Source organism: Elgaria multicarinata, chromosome 4 (genome assembly GCF_023053635.1).
Source record: "Elgaria multicarinata webbii isolate HBS135686 ecotype San Diego chromosome 4, rElgMul1.1.pri, whole genome shotgun sequence".
Lineage (NCBI taxonomy): Eukaryota > Metazoa > Chordata > Lepidosauria > Squamata > Anguidae > Elgaria > Elgaria multicarinata.
This window is the reverse complement of record NC_086174.1, coordinates 5,257,414-5,274,513: the sequence shown is the minus strand read 5'-3', so window position 1 is coordinate 5,274,513 and position 17,100 is coordinate 5,257,414. Positions and strand designations below refer to the sequence as shown.

Genomic DNA, 17,100 nt, shown 5'->3' with positions numbered 1-17,100 from the left:
TCCTGCTTCTGTTGGCTAAGCTGTTTGCTGTGTGTTTGAAATTTTTTTTTATTGATTTCTTTTAATTGTTATAAGTTTTTAATTTTCATTGCAACCTGCTCTGGGAATCTGTGTAATGAGGAGCCAGGTGGCAAATATTAATAATAAACAATAACACAGTAAACAAGGGATCCAGAGATCTCGCTGGCTTAATGCACCGTTGCCAAGCAGGAGCTGGAAAGTAGCAGACACAGGATATTAAAACGTGGCCAAAGTCCCTTCAGTGAGTTGGAGGCTTGCTGAAAACATCCAGGCAACATGCAGCAGCAGAGAAATCATAGAATCATCGATTAGTAAAGTTTGAAGGGTCCTCTAAGGCCATCAAGTCCAACCTCCTGCACAATGCAGGAATCCACCTCAAAGCATCCCTGACAGATGGTTGTCCAGCTGCTTCTTGAAGGCCTCGAGTGTGGAAGAGTCCATGACCTCCCTAGGGAATTGGTTCCATTGTCATACTGCTCTAACAGTCAGGAAGTTTTTCCTGATGTCCAGCCGTACAAATCAAGACAAAGTAAATAAAACAGCCGTGTTGCCCAATGTCTTCCCATTTGGAATTTTGTGTGCGTTTCTGGTCACTCCATCTTCAGAACAATAAAGGTAGAGACGGGACAGAAGGATGCAATTTATTGGGGAAATGGAGGATCTTTCCTTTTTTAAGGATGGCAGAAAGAAACTAGGAATGATCATTCAGAAAAATAGGCAAGTGGTTTGGGGGATTGTAGTGCAACGCATCTCGAGGACAGCAGGTTGGAGAAAGGTGTGGTGAAGACCTCTAAAGAGTGCACATGAATAAAAAATAAAGGTCTTCTCTGTCTCTCTTACTATCAGAACTCAAGGCTGTCCAGTGAAATGGGCTGACAGGGGTTCCGGTGTCACTCAACACATGATCCGCCTGCTAGAATTCGTTGCCACTGGGCGGTTGCAAATAATTGCAGACGCAGAGATTTTTGATTAATCCAGCGAACTTTGGGTCTGTCCATGGGTGCCGGCCATTACACTTGGGGATGGAGCCTCCTTGTTCAGAGGCAGTATACCTCCGAGGGCCACAAGTTGGAGACAGGCCGCAAGGGTGGCTGCCTGCCTCATGCCCTGCTCGTGAGCTTCCTTGGAGCATGTGGCTGGCCTACTGTTTGAGGTGGATTGATGGGACTGGGGGGGATCTTGGGCTGTGACAGGGGTGAACAACCTCAGACCTGCGGCCCCAGTCCGGCCCTCTGGGATCCCCTTTTCCCCAACCACTGATTGTTTGGGAAGTTCCTGGCTTTCTGCGGTCCACCCAGCCACCCCATTCTAAAAGATCGAAACGCCTCTCCTATGGCTTTGTTGCTAATAGAGATTTAAGCTTAAATACACTGGTATTTTGGCTCCTCCCCTTTTTGGCTCCGGCTCCGCCCACCACTGGAATGCGGCCCCCGAGAGCTTCCTCTGAAATGGAATCCGGCCCTCAGGGGGAAGAGGCTCAACACCTCTGGTCTAGGCCCTTAATTATAAGTCTGATCTGTTCCCCTCTTCCTTCCCTACTCTTTTAAGAAAAATAAATACATGTTTCCTTTGATCTTTGTTAAGCACTGACTGTCCGGAACGGAGGCAACGTGCTGGTCCCGTGCTACCCGTCCGGCGTGATCTACGACCTCCTGGAATGCCTCTATCAATACATCGACTCTGCCGGGCTCTCCAACGTCCCCTTCTACTTCATCTCGCCCGTCGCAAACAGCTCGCTCGAATTTTCCCAGATCTTTGCTGAATGGTAGGTGTCAAGGGGCCGCGTTGGTTAGCCAGGAGATCCGAACCCATGCCCGGGCGGTCCCTCCTCCAACCCAGGCGGGAGGGTTGTGGGGCAGATCCGAAGATGGGTTGGAGGGCGAAGCACCAAAATTATGTGCAAAAAGGAGGAGAGGCTGGCTCTGGTGCTGGTGAGAAGATTTTTTTTATTTTTCTTGTTGAAAAGTCTTTAAAAAATTTTTTTCAAACTTCACAGATAGCCCAACGTTTTGGATGATGACAATCCTTCTTTAGGGGCTGTTCAGAAAAGTTGGCTAATAGGCGTCCACAGTCAAGTATTCTGCCACAAAACTGTGCTGGCGATTTATTTTAAGGGCGTTGCCTCTCCAAGCTGCAATGTCAAAATGAGGTGCAGCTAATTGCTAGCAACTTTATAGCTGGCGCTTCGTCTTTCTGTATTTTCTTTTTGTAGTGATCCTGTCAGGACTTAACATGTATGGTAACGAGGCTCAAAACATAGCTTTTGGTTCATAGAATCATAGAATAGCAGAGTTGGAAGGGGCCTACAAGGCCATCGAGTCCAACCCCCTGCTCAAGGCAGGAATCTACCCTAAAGCATCCCTGACAGAGGGTTGTCCAGCTGCCTCTTGAAGGCCTCGAGTGTGGGAGAGCCCACAACCTCCCTAGGTAACTGATGCCATTGTCGTACTGCTCTAACAGTCAGGAAGTTTTTCCTGATGTCCAGCTGGAATCTGGCTTCCTTTAACTTGACAAATGTTGTGGACATTTGTCCGAAGCCTTTCCATCCCACGGAGATTCAGGTGTCATTCAATCAGTCCATTTTCGCAGCCAGGCACCGGTTAAGCCCTGTTGTTAAAGCCGTGGTTTAAGGTGTCTTCTGAACAGGGCCTGTAAGGGTTGGACCAGGCCGAACCTGGAGGAGGAGCCAAATCTCTGCGGGGTGGATCCCTCTCTCCGCTTCGCCGCCTCTATAGAAGCGATCCGAGATGAGGCCCCAGAATGAGCCTGTCTCTGCTTGGCTGGGAGATCTGAGCAGTAGGTGGCAGCCGTGGACTGCATTGCGTCGTCAGGCGGGTTTGTAATTCTGCTGTGCTTTGCTCTCTGTCTCTCCCTCTCTCCACCCACCTCCAACTTCAGGCTGTGTCACAATAAGCAGACGAAGGTGTACCTGCCGGAACCACCTTTCCCTCATGCTGAGGTAAGAGAACTGCATCGGATGCACCAATTTATTTATTAATTAATTGATTACATTTCTATACTGACAGCAGCAATGCAAAATTACAAATTTAAAACACCGAGTTAAAATTTATTTATAGACTGTTAAAATGCTGGGAGAATAAAAAGCTCTTCACCTGGCGTCTAAAAGCATATAATGTAGGTGCCAAGCGAACCTCCTTAGGGAGCTCATTCCACAGCCGGGGTGCCACAGCAGAGAAGGCCCTGCTCCTGTAGCCACCTGCCTCACTTCCTTTGGCAGGGGCTCGCGGAGAAGGACCCCTGAGGATGACCTTAGGGTCCGGGCAGGTACATACGGGAGGAGGCGTTCCTTCAGATAGCCTGGCCCCAAGCCGTTTAGGGCTTTAAATGTTAATACCAGCACTTTGAATCGGGCCTGGACCTGGACTGGCAGCCAATGAAGCTGGAAAAGGACTGGCGTGATGTGGTCTCGTCGGCCAGTCCCTGTTAATAAACGAGCTGCCCTGTTTTGTACCAGTTGAAGTTTCCGGACTGTTTTCAAAGGCAGCCCCACGAATAACGCATTGCAGTAATCCAAACGAGAGGTTATCAGAGCATGGATCACTGTAGCTAGGCTATCTCTGTCCAGATAAGGGCACAGTTTGTATATCAGCCAACCCTCGACGCCCTCAGAATGGAAAAGGGAGGAAGCCCCCCCCCCCCCGGCAAAATCAGAGAAGGTATCGAGAACTACCTTCTGGCTACGACTACCAGAGATTCTTTAACTGGGGATGACCCTGAACGTCGGAAGCTGCCTTATACTGAGTCAGACCCCTGGTCCATCAAGCCCAGTGTTGCTGACACCGACTGGCAGCATCTCTCTAGGTTTCAGGCAGGATTTTCCCCCAGCCCTACCTGGAGATGCCGGGGATCGAACCTGGGACCTTCCACGTGCCACACAGGCGCTCTGCCACTAAAGGCGATCACAGACAATGTATGTAATGTGGCTGCAAAAAAAGGCAAATGCTATTTTGGGCTGCATTAATAGAAGTGTAGCTTCCAAATCGCGCGAGTTACTGGTTCCCCTCTATTCGGCACTGGTTAGGCTGAGGAACATGGGTGGGGAGGGTGCTGTTGCACCATGTCATGCTTGTTCATCCCTGGCCGATGGTGAGTTGGCCACTGTGTGAACAGAGCGCTGGACTAGATGGACCCTTGGTCTGATCCAGCATCAGGGCACTTTTGATGTTCTCATGCACTGAGACAACTTCATGGTTGTCATAGCAACCATGAAGTCCTGAACAGGCCCCATCGAGGCAGCTTCAACATGAATGTTAAGATCGCTCAGGACGATCGTCCTGGGAGACGTCAACATCACACCCAAGACCTCCACCAGCTGAAGCCGAGGAGAAGAATCCCCAGTATCTCCTCAAACCCAATGCCAGGGACAAACGTGTCACTGAAAACATCTACGCCAGAAGCCGGGAGACCACCCAATGATCAGTGACCGGAGGAAAGCGTGTGGGACCAGGGAAAGGGAGCATGGCCATTCTGCACCCTCCCCCCAGAGTGGTGCTTAGGTACTGGGATTCTGCAATACATGCAGCCCCCCCCATTCCCCAAGCATTCATTAATCCTATTAGTTTGAATCTCTGGGCCTCTGTTTGGAGCATTTCCAAAGTGGTCTTCAGCAGCTCTGAGGGAAATGGCTACCATGCCATTGGGCCTGTTCACGCAACGCGCCAACTTAGGGGTTAGGCCTCTAAGCCTTTTGCAGCAAAATGGTTAGTGAGTGCGTTTAAGCCATGGTTATGTAGCCACCGTGGTTAGGAATGGTTCACACGACACGTTAAGCCTTAATGTTTAGCTCAAAATACTTCACCTCCGTGGCTTCGTGCGTCGTCCGAACAGGGCCACGAGTGGCTCTTGTTTGTTTCTTGCAGTCTCCAGGTGCAGCTGAGGTAAGAGTCATTTTGAGGCCAAAGTTGGTCCGCTTTCCTGCCTCCTACATCCAAGCCGATAAGTGTCAGGAGCCATGAGATCTGGTGGAACCACGTAGGCCCAAGCGGAAGACTTTTTTAGCTGAGGGCAGCTGAGGGTGTGAGGGAGACGAAGGCAGGCCGTGCTGCACCGGCGGCCTTATTGATTTTCAAACCGAGGCGTCACTGGCTTGGGTGTTCTGGATGCACAAACCCACACGAAACAGAGTGCTCACCAAACAAAGGCTACATCGATTCATCCGATTTATCACCTTTCTCATTGACCTTCCGAACCACATTGCTTCTCTTGAAAGAGAAAACACACTGCTATTATGATGATGATGTATTTATATAGCGCCATCAGTGCACATGGTGCTGTACAGAGTAAAACAATAAAATAGCAAAACCCTGCCGCATAGGCTTACATTCTAATAAATTCATAATAAAACAATAAGAAGGAGAAAAGAATGTACCAAACAGGCACAGGGTAGAGTAAAACTAACAGTACAAAAGTCAGAGCAAAATCAAATTTTAAAAGCTTTAGAAAAAAAGAAAAGTTTTTAGCTGAGCTTTAAAAACTGCAATTGAACTTGTAGTTCGCAAATGTTCTGGAAGAGCGTTCCAGGCATAAGGAGCAGCGGAAGGAAATGGACAAAGCCGAGCAAGAGAAGTGGAGACCCTTGGGCAGGTGAGAAACATGGCATCAGAGGAGCGAAGAGCACGAGCGGGGCAATAGTGTGAGATGAGAGAGGAAAGATAGGAAGGAGCTAGACTGTGAAAAGCTTTGTAGGTCAACAGGAGAAGTTTATATTGGATTCTGAGGTGAATTGGAAGCCAACGAAGAGATTTCAGAAGTGGAGTAACATGGTCAGAGCGGCGAGCCAAGAAGTTGATCTTAGCAGCAGAGTGGTGGACAGAAACCAACGAACTGATGTGAGAAGAAGGAAGGCCAGTGAGAAGAAGGTTGCAGTAGTCCAACCGAGAAATAACCAAGGCATGAACAAGAGTCTTGGCAGAAGAGACAGACAAAAATGATCGAATCCTGGCAATATTATACAGGAAAAAACGACAGGATTTAGCTACTGCCTCAATATGAGGAATAAAGGAGAGCGAGGAGTCAAATATAAAGCCAAGACTACGAGCTTCCTTGACTGGAGTAAGTGTGACATCATTGACAGTAAGAGAGAATGAGAGATGAGGAGAAGGTTTTGGAGGAAAAACAAGCAATTCAGTCTTTGCCATATTAAGTTTCAAACGACGATGAAGCAACCAAGCTGAGATATCTGAAAGACATGCCGAGATACGATCGTGAACATCAGGAGAAAGTTCCGGAGATTAAAGATATAGTTGTGTATCATCTTTAACGCCACAGTTTGGGTCGAAAGAAGTTGTTTTTATCATCTCCGGCCCCGGGAGCTTTCAGTCAATAAAGAATCTTACCCCTGCAGAAAAATGTCCTGAAAGGTGCTTCTTATATTCCCACAAATTGGGGGGGGGGGGGGAGAGAGAGAGAGAGAATTGAGCCTGTTTTGGGGCATATGTATGTATTTTACATTTTTATTTTTAAAAACCTGCACCTCGCCTTTCTATTATGAAGGCATCATACATCAAAATAATAAAAATATTTTATTTTTATTTTTTAACAATCCAACCAGAAAATCTGCAGTTTGCATCTGTCAGTCACACTCCAGTTACTTCCAGACTGGACTGTTTCAATGTTCCCTCTATGGGGTTGCCTTTTAAAACAGTTCAGAACCTACAAGCGATCCAAAATACAGCAGCGAGAGTATTTAACTGTCTAAGAGCCGATGAGAAGAGCATATAACTCTGGTCTTCTCTTCCAGATATTTTGACCTACAACTTCCATCATCCCTCAACCTTGGCTACGCTGGTTAGGGCAGATGGGACTTTTTGACTAAGACATCTGGAGAACCTCTTTTTTTTTCCAGTCCTCGCAAATAAACCATTTTTGATGGAGGACTAAAGCCACTTGTAGAAACATCATTCTTTTCTGACTCATTCGCAGACACGTCCGGTTGTCTTTATAGCCTCTCGTAAACCAAATACACAGTTACAAGATGGGGGATACTTGGCTCAGCAATACTACAAACGAGAAGGATCTTGGAATTGTTGTAGATCACAAGCTGAATATGAGCCAACAGTGCGATATGGCTGCAAGAAAGGCAAATACTATTTTGGGCTGCATTAATAGAAGTATAGCTTCCAAATCACGTGAGGTACTGGTTCCTCTCTATTCAGCCCTGGTTAGGCCTCATCTAGAGTGTTGCGTCCAGTTCTGGGCTCCACAATTCAAGAAGGACGCAGACAAGCTGGAGCGTGTTCAGAGGAGGGCAACCAGGATGAGCAGGGGTCTGGAAACAAAGCCCTATGAGGTGAGACTGAAAGAACTGGGCATGTTTAGCCTGGAGAAGAGAAGATTGAGGGGAGACATGAGAGCACTTTTCAAATACTTAAAAGGTTGTCACACAGAGGAGGGCCAGGATCTCTTCTCGATCCTCCCAGAGTGCAGGACACGGAATAACAGGCTCAAGTTAAAGGAAGCCAGATTCCAGCTGGACATCAGGAAAAACTTCCTGACTGTTAGAGCAGTACGAGAATGGAATCAGTTACCTAGGGAGGTTGTGGGCTCTCCTTCAAGAGGCAGCTGGACAACCATCTGTCAGGGATGCTTTAGGGTGGATTCCTGCATTGAGCAGGGGGTTGGACTCGATGGCCTTGTAGGCCCCTTCCAACTCTGCTATTCTATGATTCTAAACCCTTCTCACCTTGTCAAGGAAAATGCCCAATGGCAACACTTGAGACAGATGTTCTTCTGGGTTATCTCAGAAATGTCAAGACTGGCTTGCAGGTCTCTGTTCCCCCCCCCCCCCCCGCCCTCCCCAGAGATGAAATCCATATTTTACAGGGATCTTTGTGCCTAGCACATTGTCCACCGAGCCTGCGGGAAGTCACGCTTCGTTGTTAAGAACTGCCAGAAGAAATCCTTCCAGGCATAATTACAGGAGCGTTTAGACGACGGAGTGCTCATTAACGTGCGGCACATATTGCATGCCTGCATTTAAATTCCACACTGGAAAGCCGAGTGGGATTTCTAATGGAGTGGGGTAGGAGTGTTGGACATGCCATAGGTTCGTAAGTTCTGCTCCGCCACAGTGTTGGCCAAGTCACCATTCTCAGCCTCAGTTTCCTATCTGTAAAATGGGAATGTCGGTGGTCTCCCTCATAGGGATGTTGTGCGGGTGAGTGAAAGACCATAGCTCAGTGGCAAATCATCCCAGGCTTTGCGCACAGAAGGTCTCTGGTTCCGTCCCTAGTGTCTTCAGGGCCGTCTGGGGAAGAGCGCCCTGTCTGAAGTCCTGAAGAGTTGCTGCCAGTCAGGGTAGACAGTACTGAACATGATGATGATATATTTCATTTCTATACCACTTAATAGCCATAGCTCTCTGGGCAGCGCACAAAAATATGCACCTCAGGATTAAAAAATGTAATATAGAATCTCTAACATACAAAAAATTAAAACCGTATGTCAGGGTTCCTTCTGTGTCCTGGACCTCCTGAGCAACTCCTTAAGGATCTCTGCCTTCCTAAAGAATCCCATCTTCCTTCTTTTTACCTTCCCTTTCCCAGGAACATGGGGTTTACCTGACAGCCTACCTGACAGATGAGGTTTAACAGAACAGTTTACTTAGTATATTAAAACAAATTTCAATTAAAGATATTTAGTCAAAGCCATGAAAAGAAAAGAAAAGTTGCAAAAACTCAAGTTTATTTATTTATTTATTTATTTATTTATTTATTACATTTTTATACCGCCCAATAGCCGAAGTTCTTTTACCCTAAGCTGCACCTAGACTTCTTCAGGCTTCTCCTTTTCGATGCTCTGGTCTTTTTCTTTCTCTGCCCTGGCTGGCTCTCTCCTTTTATCCCCTCTTCCCCAAAAAACAGAAAGAAATGTTTCAGTCTTGATGAAATGAGACTTAACTCTCAATTGAAACTAGCGGGAGAAATGAACCTTACCAAGGAAATGAACCTTACCTGGAGAAATGCCACTACTCCACTGAGGGATGTCCCCTCTAAACAGAAAAACTCCAGGCCTCTAAGCCTGACTTTATTACCTTGCCTCTGTGGGCCTCAAACCTCCACACCATGTAAACAGCTAAAACAGTTAAAATAAGATATTGGACCTGATAAAAACACCTGACACAAATGCCCCATCCCATGCCACCAAACGCCTCAGAGTAGAGGACCGTCTTTGTGATTTTAATTTTTTGTATATTGTTTTTAAGTGTTTTTATCCTATGTAAATCGCCCAGAGAGCCTTGGCTATGGGGCGGTATACAAATGATGATGATGATGATGATGATGATGATGATGATGATAATAATAATGACGACTCAGCGCCAAAAAGATTCCAGTGTTGGCAGCAAGCGGATCTCAGTGGGGAACAAAGGCTCTGACTTAGGACTTGGGAACTTCTGATGTTCCTACAGAGATGGGACTTGCAACCAGATGTATTCTCAGTCTCAATCGGTCAGCGCCACACACGGTTTTCCATTCATCCCCCCCAGTGGTCAGTCAGCTATAGCCACTGTGCACTTTCAGTCCTTTCTGGTCTGTTTGGGGGGCCCTTCCTCTTAGAATCATAGAATAGCAGAGTTGGAAGGGGCCTACAAGGCCATTCATCCCCAAATGTGGTTGTTTGCAGTATGGACAGCATAGTCATCAGAAAGTTGATCATTGCCACCAACATGGCAATGTTTTGGGACGCTTGTACATCAGAAAAGGGCAACTCAAATTATGAAGGTGCTGGAGCATCTCCCCAATGAGGGAAGGTTACAACAGCAGGGATTGTTTAGCTTGGGAAAAGAAGGCAAAGACGTGATAGAGGTGTACAAAATGAGGCATAGTATGGAGAATGTGGATAGGGAGACATTTTTCTGCCTCTCTCATAATACTAGAACCTAGTGGGGTCCTCCCATGAAGCTAATGAGTGGGAGATTTCTTCACACAGTGCATTGTTAAATTATGGAACTCACTACCACAAGACGTAGTGATGGCCACCCATTTGGATGGCTTTAACAGGGGGTTGGATAAATTCCTGGAGGTGAAGGCTCTCAATGGCTACTAGCCCTGATGGTTGTGTGCTATCTCCAGTATCCAAAGGCAGTAAGCCTGTGTGCATCATTTGCTGGGGAACATGGGTGGGAGGGTGCTGTTGCACCATGTCCTGCCTTATTGGTCCCTGGCCGATGGCTGGTTGGCCACTGTGTGAACAGAGTGCTGGACTAGATGGACCCTGGGTCTGATCCAGCGTGGCTCTTCTTAGGTTCTTATCAGCTTTGCTCGCCATCTTGCAGTGTTTCAGCCTATCTTGGGTCATTTATGTTAAGAGAGGTGCTGAAATCTATCCTTGGCACAGTCCTTGAAGAAAAGGGTTGATAGGGGCCCTCTTTCTTTTGTATTCCAGCTCATTCAGACAAACAAACTGAAACATTATCCCAGCATCCACGGAGACTTCAGCAATGACTTCAAGCAGCCGTGCGTGGTGTTCACCGGTCACCCCTCGCTACGGTTCGGGGACGTGGTGCATTTTATGGAGCTGTGGGGGAAATCGAGCCTTAACACGGTCATATTTACAGGTAAGGATGCCGGCGTGACTCACGGCAAAACAAAGTTGGACTCCTAATCTGAGAACTTCCTAGGAATTAATTCCAAGGAGAATTCGCTGGTTTAGGCAACACATTTTGAAGCTGAAGCAGAGCAGTCAAAAAGGGCTGGAACTGCTTGTAAGAGCTGCAGGCAATGAACAAATCTCAAGGTAGCAATATTTTCCGATCCAACACATGCAGTCCTTGGCGTGTCTACTCAGAAGCAAGTTCTATGTAATTCCATGGGGCTTACTTGGGAGTAAATAACAACAGACATTCACTGTTGATTTTGAGACTTTATTGCTAATGCTCTGCGTTGTACTGGAAAGATTATTCTTTTTCCACATCAGGTGTTAGAGGCCCAGTTTTATCCCAATGAGTTATGGATGTTTCCGCATGTACTGGCAGGATAGAATGGCTGACCTCTTCTTCTGAAAGGGTGGGGAAGAACATGTTTAAAAGAGGGCCGGGGCGGGCGGGAGAGAGCAAAATTCCCAAATCAAAGGACATATGAGAAGGAATGTTTCTGAATATCCGCATGAGTTCCCGAGGCCGTTGTGAGAAAAGGCAGGAGGGAAAAGCTCTCGTCAGGCCCAACGGTTCTGGGGGAGACAGGCACGACAGCCTTCTGTCTTCTTCCATCCTCTTCTACATGGTTGGTCACTGCTTTTCCCCTTTCCGCCTGAGGCCTGGCCTGATCCAGACCTTCAAAATTCCCACTTTTGGAATGGCCCTCATAAAATCATAGAATAGCAGAGTTGGAAGGGGCCTACAAGGCCATCAAGTCCAACCCCCTGCTGAATGCAGGAATCCACCCTAACAGATGGTTGTCCAGCTGCCTCTTGAAGGCCTCTAGTGTGGGAGAAAACTTCCTGACTGTTAGAGCAGTACAACAATGGAATCAGTTCCCTAGGGAGGTTGTGGGCTCTCCCACACTAGAGGCCTTCAAGAGGCAGCTGGACAGCCATCTGTCAGGGATGCTTTAGGGTGGATTCCTGCATTGAGCAGAGGGTTGGACTCAATGACCTTAGAGGCCCCTTCCAACTCTGCTATTCTTTGATTCTATGAGAGCCCACAACTTCCCTAGGTAACTGGTTCCATTGTCGTACTGCTCTAACAGGAAGTTTTTCCTGATGTCCAGCTGGAATCTGGCTTCCTTTAACTTGAGCCCGTTATTCCGTGTCCTGCACTCTGGGAGGACCAAGAAGAGATCCTGGCCCTCCTCTGTGTGACAACCTTTTAAGTATTTGAAGAGTGCTCTCATGTCTCCCCTCCATCGTCTCTTCTCCAGGCTAAACATGCCCAGTTCTTTCAGTCTCTTGACGTAGCATCCCAAAAGGGAGACAGAGGCAGAGAGTTTGCACGGCTGGGGCCTTTGCCCAGTGGGCCGACACCGGGGAGCAGCTGGCCCATGGGTCATCTCCAGGCCGGAGGGAGCCCTCAGCAGAGCGGCCTTTCAGAGCCAACGCTGACCTTGGTGGGCCCTGTATCAGCTAGTGGTAGCAGCAGGCAGCTACAAGCCAACATTTTCAGTTTCCCACGATGCATCTCTCTTGGGCGTTGTGGGAAATGAGATGTCTTTGTTTCGTTCCTGCCTGGCTGCCTGGCTGGGCTAGAACCACTGGCTGTCCTGTGGCCATGCCAGGGCCTGTTACCCACTCCCTCCCTCTCCTCCCGTCCTGCTTGCCCTGCCTCCAGGGCCAGCGCCAAGGCTAGGCATGGTTGGGCAACCGTCGAGGGCCCACATCCGGCAGGGCCTCCCTGAAGCTGCTTCCTCTCCTCACCATTGCAACCTGCTTGTTCGCCTGCCCCTTGCTCTGGCCCAGACAACGGTGGTGGTGAGACGGAGGACCAGGAGCAACAGGTGACAATAGCAGTGATTGTCCCTTGGGCACTCAAAAACCTGAAGTGGGCCCTGGCTGCCTCCTTGGTTTTCTGTGTGCGTCTGACGGATTCCACAGTGGGTCACCTTAAGAACATAAGAAGTGCCCTGAAGCTGGATCAGACCGGGGGTCCATCTAGCACCCTCCCACCCATGTTCCCCGGCAACTGGTGCACACGGTCTTATTGCCTTGAATACTGGAGATCGCACACAACCATCAGGGCTAGTAGCCATGGATAGCCTTTTCCTCCAGGAATTTATCCACCCTCCTTTTAAAGCCATCCAAATGGGAGGCCATCACTACCTCTTGTGGTAGTGAAGTCCATGATTTAACACTGCGCTGTGTGAAGAAGGACTTCCTTTTATCTGTCCTGAAGCTCTCCCACCAGTCAAATTCATGGGATGACCTCACTGGGAGGGGATCTACACATCGTCGTGAAGGCGCTTGCGTGCGCCTGCAGTGCGCCCCGAAACTCATTGTGTAGATCCTGCCCTATCCTGGCCAGAAGACGAGGAGGAGGAGGAGGCCCCGCATCACCCCTCGCGGGGACGGGGCGAAAAGTTTCTGGGCTCAGCGGCTTCGCTGGGGAATCCGGCCGCGTCCTTGCCGCCACCCGCCGCCCACCTCCCCGCCGGCCTCCTGCTGCCGGCGAAAGAGCCACCCGGATCGGAGAGCTCTGCGGAAGAAGGCTACACAATGAGTTTCGGGGCGCACTGCAGGCGCACGCAAGCGCCTTCACAACGATGTGTAGATCCCCTCTGGGTTCTAGTATTTTGGGAGAGGGAGAAAAATGTCTCCCTAAGGAAGGTCTGCCCAGGCTGTGCACCACCTGTGTGCTCCTGCTTGACCCCCCAGAGCTCCTGGGGCTGAAGGGGAGGTCTTGACAGAGAGCTCCAGCTATGGGGCGGTATATAAATGTGATGATGATGACGACGACGACGACGATGATGGACCATGGGTATTTACGTGACATTAATGTCTTCCTCCCCACCCAACCCACACCTTTCTGTTCACAGAGCCTGACTTCTCTTACCTGGACGCTTTGGCCCCCTACCAGCCCCTGGCCATGAAGTGTGTTTACTGCCCCATAGACACCCGGCTGAATTTTATCCAGGTGTCCAAATTGCTCAAAGAAGTACAGGTAAATCAGAGGGAAGCGTCCTTCTCTTGTGACCCTTTCCACAAGGCCAGACCCTACGGGATGTTCCCTGTACACCTGCGGCCACCTCCAAGCCACGGCAGCTGCAGGTCATGGAGCTGGGAGGCCCTCTAGCCCCGGAGGCTGAGGGCGCCGATGGTTGTATTCCCTATGTATCTGGAGGATACCAGAGGTTGGAAGATGCCGTGCTATATATTTCATAGAATCATAGAATAGCAGAGTTGGAAGGGGCCTACAAGGCCATCGAGTCCAACCCCCTGCTCAATGTAGGAATCCACCCTGAAGCATCCCTGACAGATGGTTGTCCAGCTGCCTCTTGAAGGCCTCTAGGGTGGGAGAGCCCACAACCTCCCTAGGTCACTGATTCCATTGTCGTACTGCTCTAACAGTCAGGAAGTTTTTCCTGATGTCCAGCCGGAATCCGGCTTCCTTTAACTTGAGCCCGTTATTCCGTGACCTGCACTCTGGGAGGATCGAGAAGAGATCCTGGCCCTCCTCTGTGTGACAACCTTTCAAGTATTTGAAGAGTGCTCTCATGTCTCCCCTCAATCTTCTCTTCTCCAGGCTAAACATGCCCAGTTCTCTCAGTCTCTCTTCATAGGGCTTTGTTTCCAGACCCCTGATCACCCTGGTTGCCCTCCTCTGAACCCGCTCCAGCTTGTCTGCGTCCTTCTTGAATTGTGGAGCCCAGAACTGGACGCAGTACTCTCGATGAGGCCTAACCAGGGCCGAATAGAGAGGAACCAGTGGCTTCGTCTACATCTCGAGGGCTTCCAGAACCGGGCCTGACGGTGTGTCTTCCCCATTTTCCAGCCCCTCCACGTGGTCTGCCCGGAGCAGTACACGCAGCCTCCTCCAACCCAGTCCCATCGCACGGACCTGATGGTGGACTGCCTACCCCCGCCGATGTCCTACCGCAGAGCCGAGGTGCTCTCCCTGCCTTTCAAACGCCGCTACGAGAAGATTGAAATCACACCCGAGGTGAGTGAGTTGGTGGGGGGGGGGGAACCCGTCGCCCTAGCGAGCGTGAACGGCCCCGCGCATGCACCGGTTTGCGCCAACGCGTCGGGGGCGACAGTGGCGCCCCGCTCACATCACAGACGTCGTTGGGTCCTTTCCGGGATGCTGAAGTTAGCGGGCCTTTGACACCGCAAGACCCTTCCTGCTGTGTCTTACGTCTCAATTTCCCCCCAGGTAATCCAATTTTGCAGGGAGCATTTGAGCTAAGTGGTGCTCCGCCCCTGATTTCACACAGGCGGCAGAAATTCTTTATGATTTCTCTCTCTCTCTCTCTCTTTTTTCTCCACTTTCTGTCTGTAAAACTGCAAAGGGACATTTTCTGCACAGTGCCCCCGCCCCCACCCTGGCAGCAGCCGGTTGGGTTAGAAACGATGGAAGAGAACTGACGTGTGCCTCTCAGGTAGCCCTCTCCAATCGTAGCACCCTCCAGAAACCTTGGCCCCCCATCTCGCCATTGGCCCCCATTGGCCCTGCTGGCTGGGGCTGATGGAATTTGTAGTCCAAAACATCTACAGGGTGTTAAGTTAGGGAAACCTGCCCACCCCCACCCCCCCAGGGAATCAATCACCTGCTATATTTTTGTACCGCGGCCTTGTTCTTTGAGCTTCTGTACGTCACTGGCGATACATCCAGTGCAGGCTGGCCTGATCCTGCGCAGGGGAGCAAGAGGGAGCTGTACGAGGGAGGCAGAGGGGTGACTCCACGGTAGGAAAATTTTGGTCTCGCGGATCTTAAGAAAAGCTACCAACGATTTATTTATTTATTTTACATTTGCACACCACTCCACATTTAGAGCCTCGTGTGGCGCGGAGTGGTAAAGCAGCAGTTTCTGCAGCTGAAACTCTCCCCACGGCCTGAGTTCGATCCCAGCGGAACCTGGTTCTCAGGCAGCCGGCTCGGGTCGACTCAGCCTTCCATCCTCCCGAGGTTGGTAAAATGAGTACCCAGTTAGCTGGGGGAAAGGTAACGGCTGGGGAAGGCAACGGCAAACCACCCCGCTATAAGGCCTGCCAAGAAAACGTCAGCGAAAGCTGGCGTCCCTCCAAGAGTCAGTAATGACTCAGTGCTTGCACGAGAGGTTCCTTTCCTTTCCCACATTTAAACAGATGCCGGAGCGGTGAACAGCAAGAGATAAAATGTGATCAAATGTTAAAAAGAATAAAATACGATATTAAAATTATTCTTTTTGAGTGCCAATAAAACCATGGCTGGTCCAAGGCTTCCTGGAAAAGAGCTGCTTTCAGGAGGCGCCGAAAACAATATAGTGCCGACGCCTGCCTGACCCCCAGAGGCAGGGAGTTCCATAGGAAGGGGGCCACCACACTGAAGGCTCTTCTTCAATCAGAATTGGGGGACTGGAATCTGACAGCTACTTTTCACTGTGTGATACCTGATGCTTTATTCTCCTCATTCTCTCCCTTTCAGGGATGGGCAAGATGTTGTTGGACTACCGCCCCCATCATCCTTCAACATTGGCTATGCTGGCTGGGGCTGATGGGAGTTGCAGTCCGACAGCATCTGGAGGGCCAACCGTTTCCCACTCCTGCTTCTCTGGCCTAAATGGCACCTGCCCACCCACAAGAGGGAGGAACCAGCAGGTTTGCGGGACGCCCCAAACACCCCGTGAGGGCTGAGCACTGGCCACAGAACGCTGGCAGGATGTTGGCCAAGGTCGCTGGGGATGATTGGAGTTGTAGTCCAACAGATCTGGGGGACACTGGGAGGGAGACGGCTGCTCTAAGCAGATGCCCTCCTCCGAATTTTAAGAAAGATTTTTTAAAAAGAATACCTAGTCCATGTCGCTGCGTTCAGTTGTGGTGACTCTCGAATGCTACAAGCGATATTTGGCATTTCCCCACGTCACGGGAAGTCCAGGGACCAGGGTGTGGTGGTGTCTTTGCGACAATCCCTCTGTTTACATAAGTACACGTTGAGCAGAAATCCCGGGAGAGAACATCCCAGTGCGCACTCAGGACTAGGACCCTGTTGTCGTTTTAATATTTCCCGAATGATTTCATTTGTGTGAAGGCGTTAAATTGTTTGTAACAGAAAGCCCAAACGTGAACGCTTTATAAGTACGCTTTGAAAGACCGTATTCTCCCTTAAGAGCCTGCCCGTGCTTTGAGATCTTCTGGAGAAGCCCTTCTTTCAGTCCCACCAACTTCACAGGCGCGCTTGGTGGGAACATGGGACAGGGCCTTCTCGGTGGCTGCTCCAGTGCTCTGGAACTCTCTTCCCGGGGAAGCTAGGCTGGCTCCCTCCTTGATGGGCTTTCAGAAGCAGGCTAAAACTTGTTTGTTCCAGCAGGCCTTTGGAGAATAATCTGGCCCTCCATCTATGTTAATGTCTTATAATTTTGTTGTGTATTTTAAACGTTTATGGGTTTGTTCCCCCCACCCCCAATGTATGTTTTGAACTTTGTAAGGCTGCCT

General features: G+C 49.6%; 1 protein-coding gene across 1 annotated transcript in view; it reads left to right on the top strand.

The window, feature by feature from the left end:
* INTS9 (integrator complex subunit 9) overlaps positions 1-17,100 on the top strand; it is a 104,125-nt gene that overhangs the window by 73,839 nt on the left and 13,186 nt on the right. The window contains exons 10-14 of the mRNA XM_063123736.1: positions 1,606-1,786; positions 2,920-2,980; positions 10,426-10,597; positions 13,506-13,630; positions 14,462-14,629. Of these exons, the coding sequence (XP_062979806.1) occupies positions 1,606-1,786; positions 2,920-2,980; positions 10,426-10,597; positions 13,506-13,630; positions 14,462-14,629 (707 nt within the window). The remainder of the gene's footprint in view (positions 1-1,605; positions 1,787-2,919; positions 2,981-10,425; positions 10,598-13,505; positions 13,631-14,461; positions 14,630-17,100) is intronic.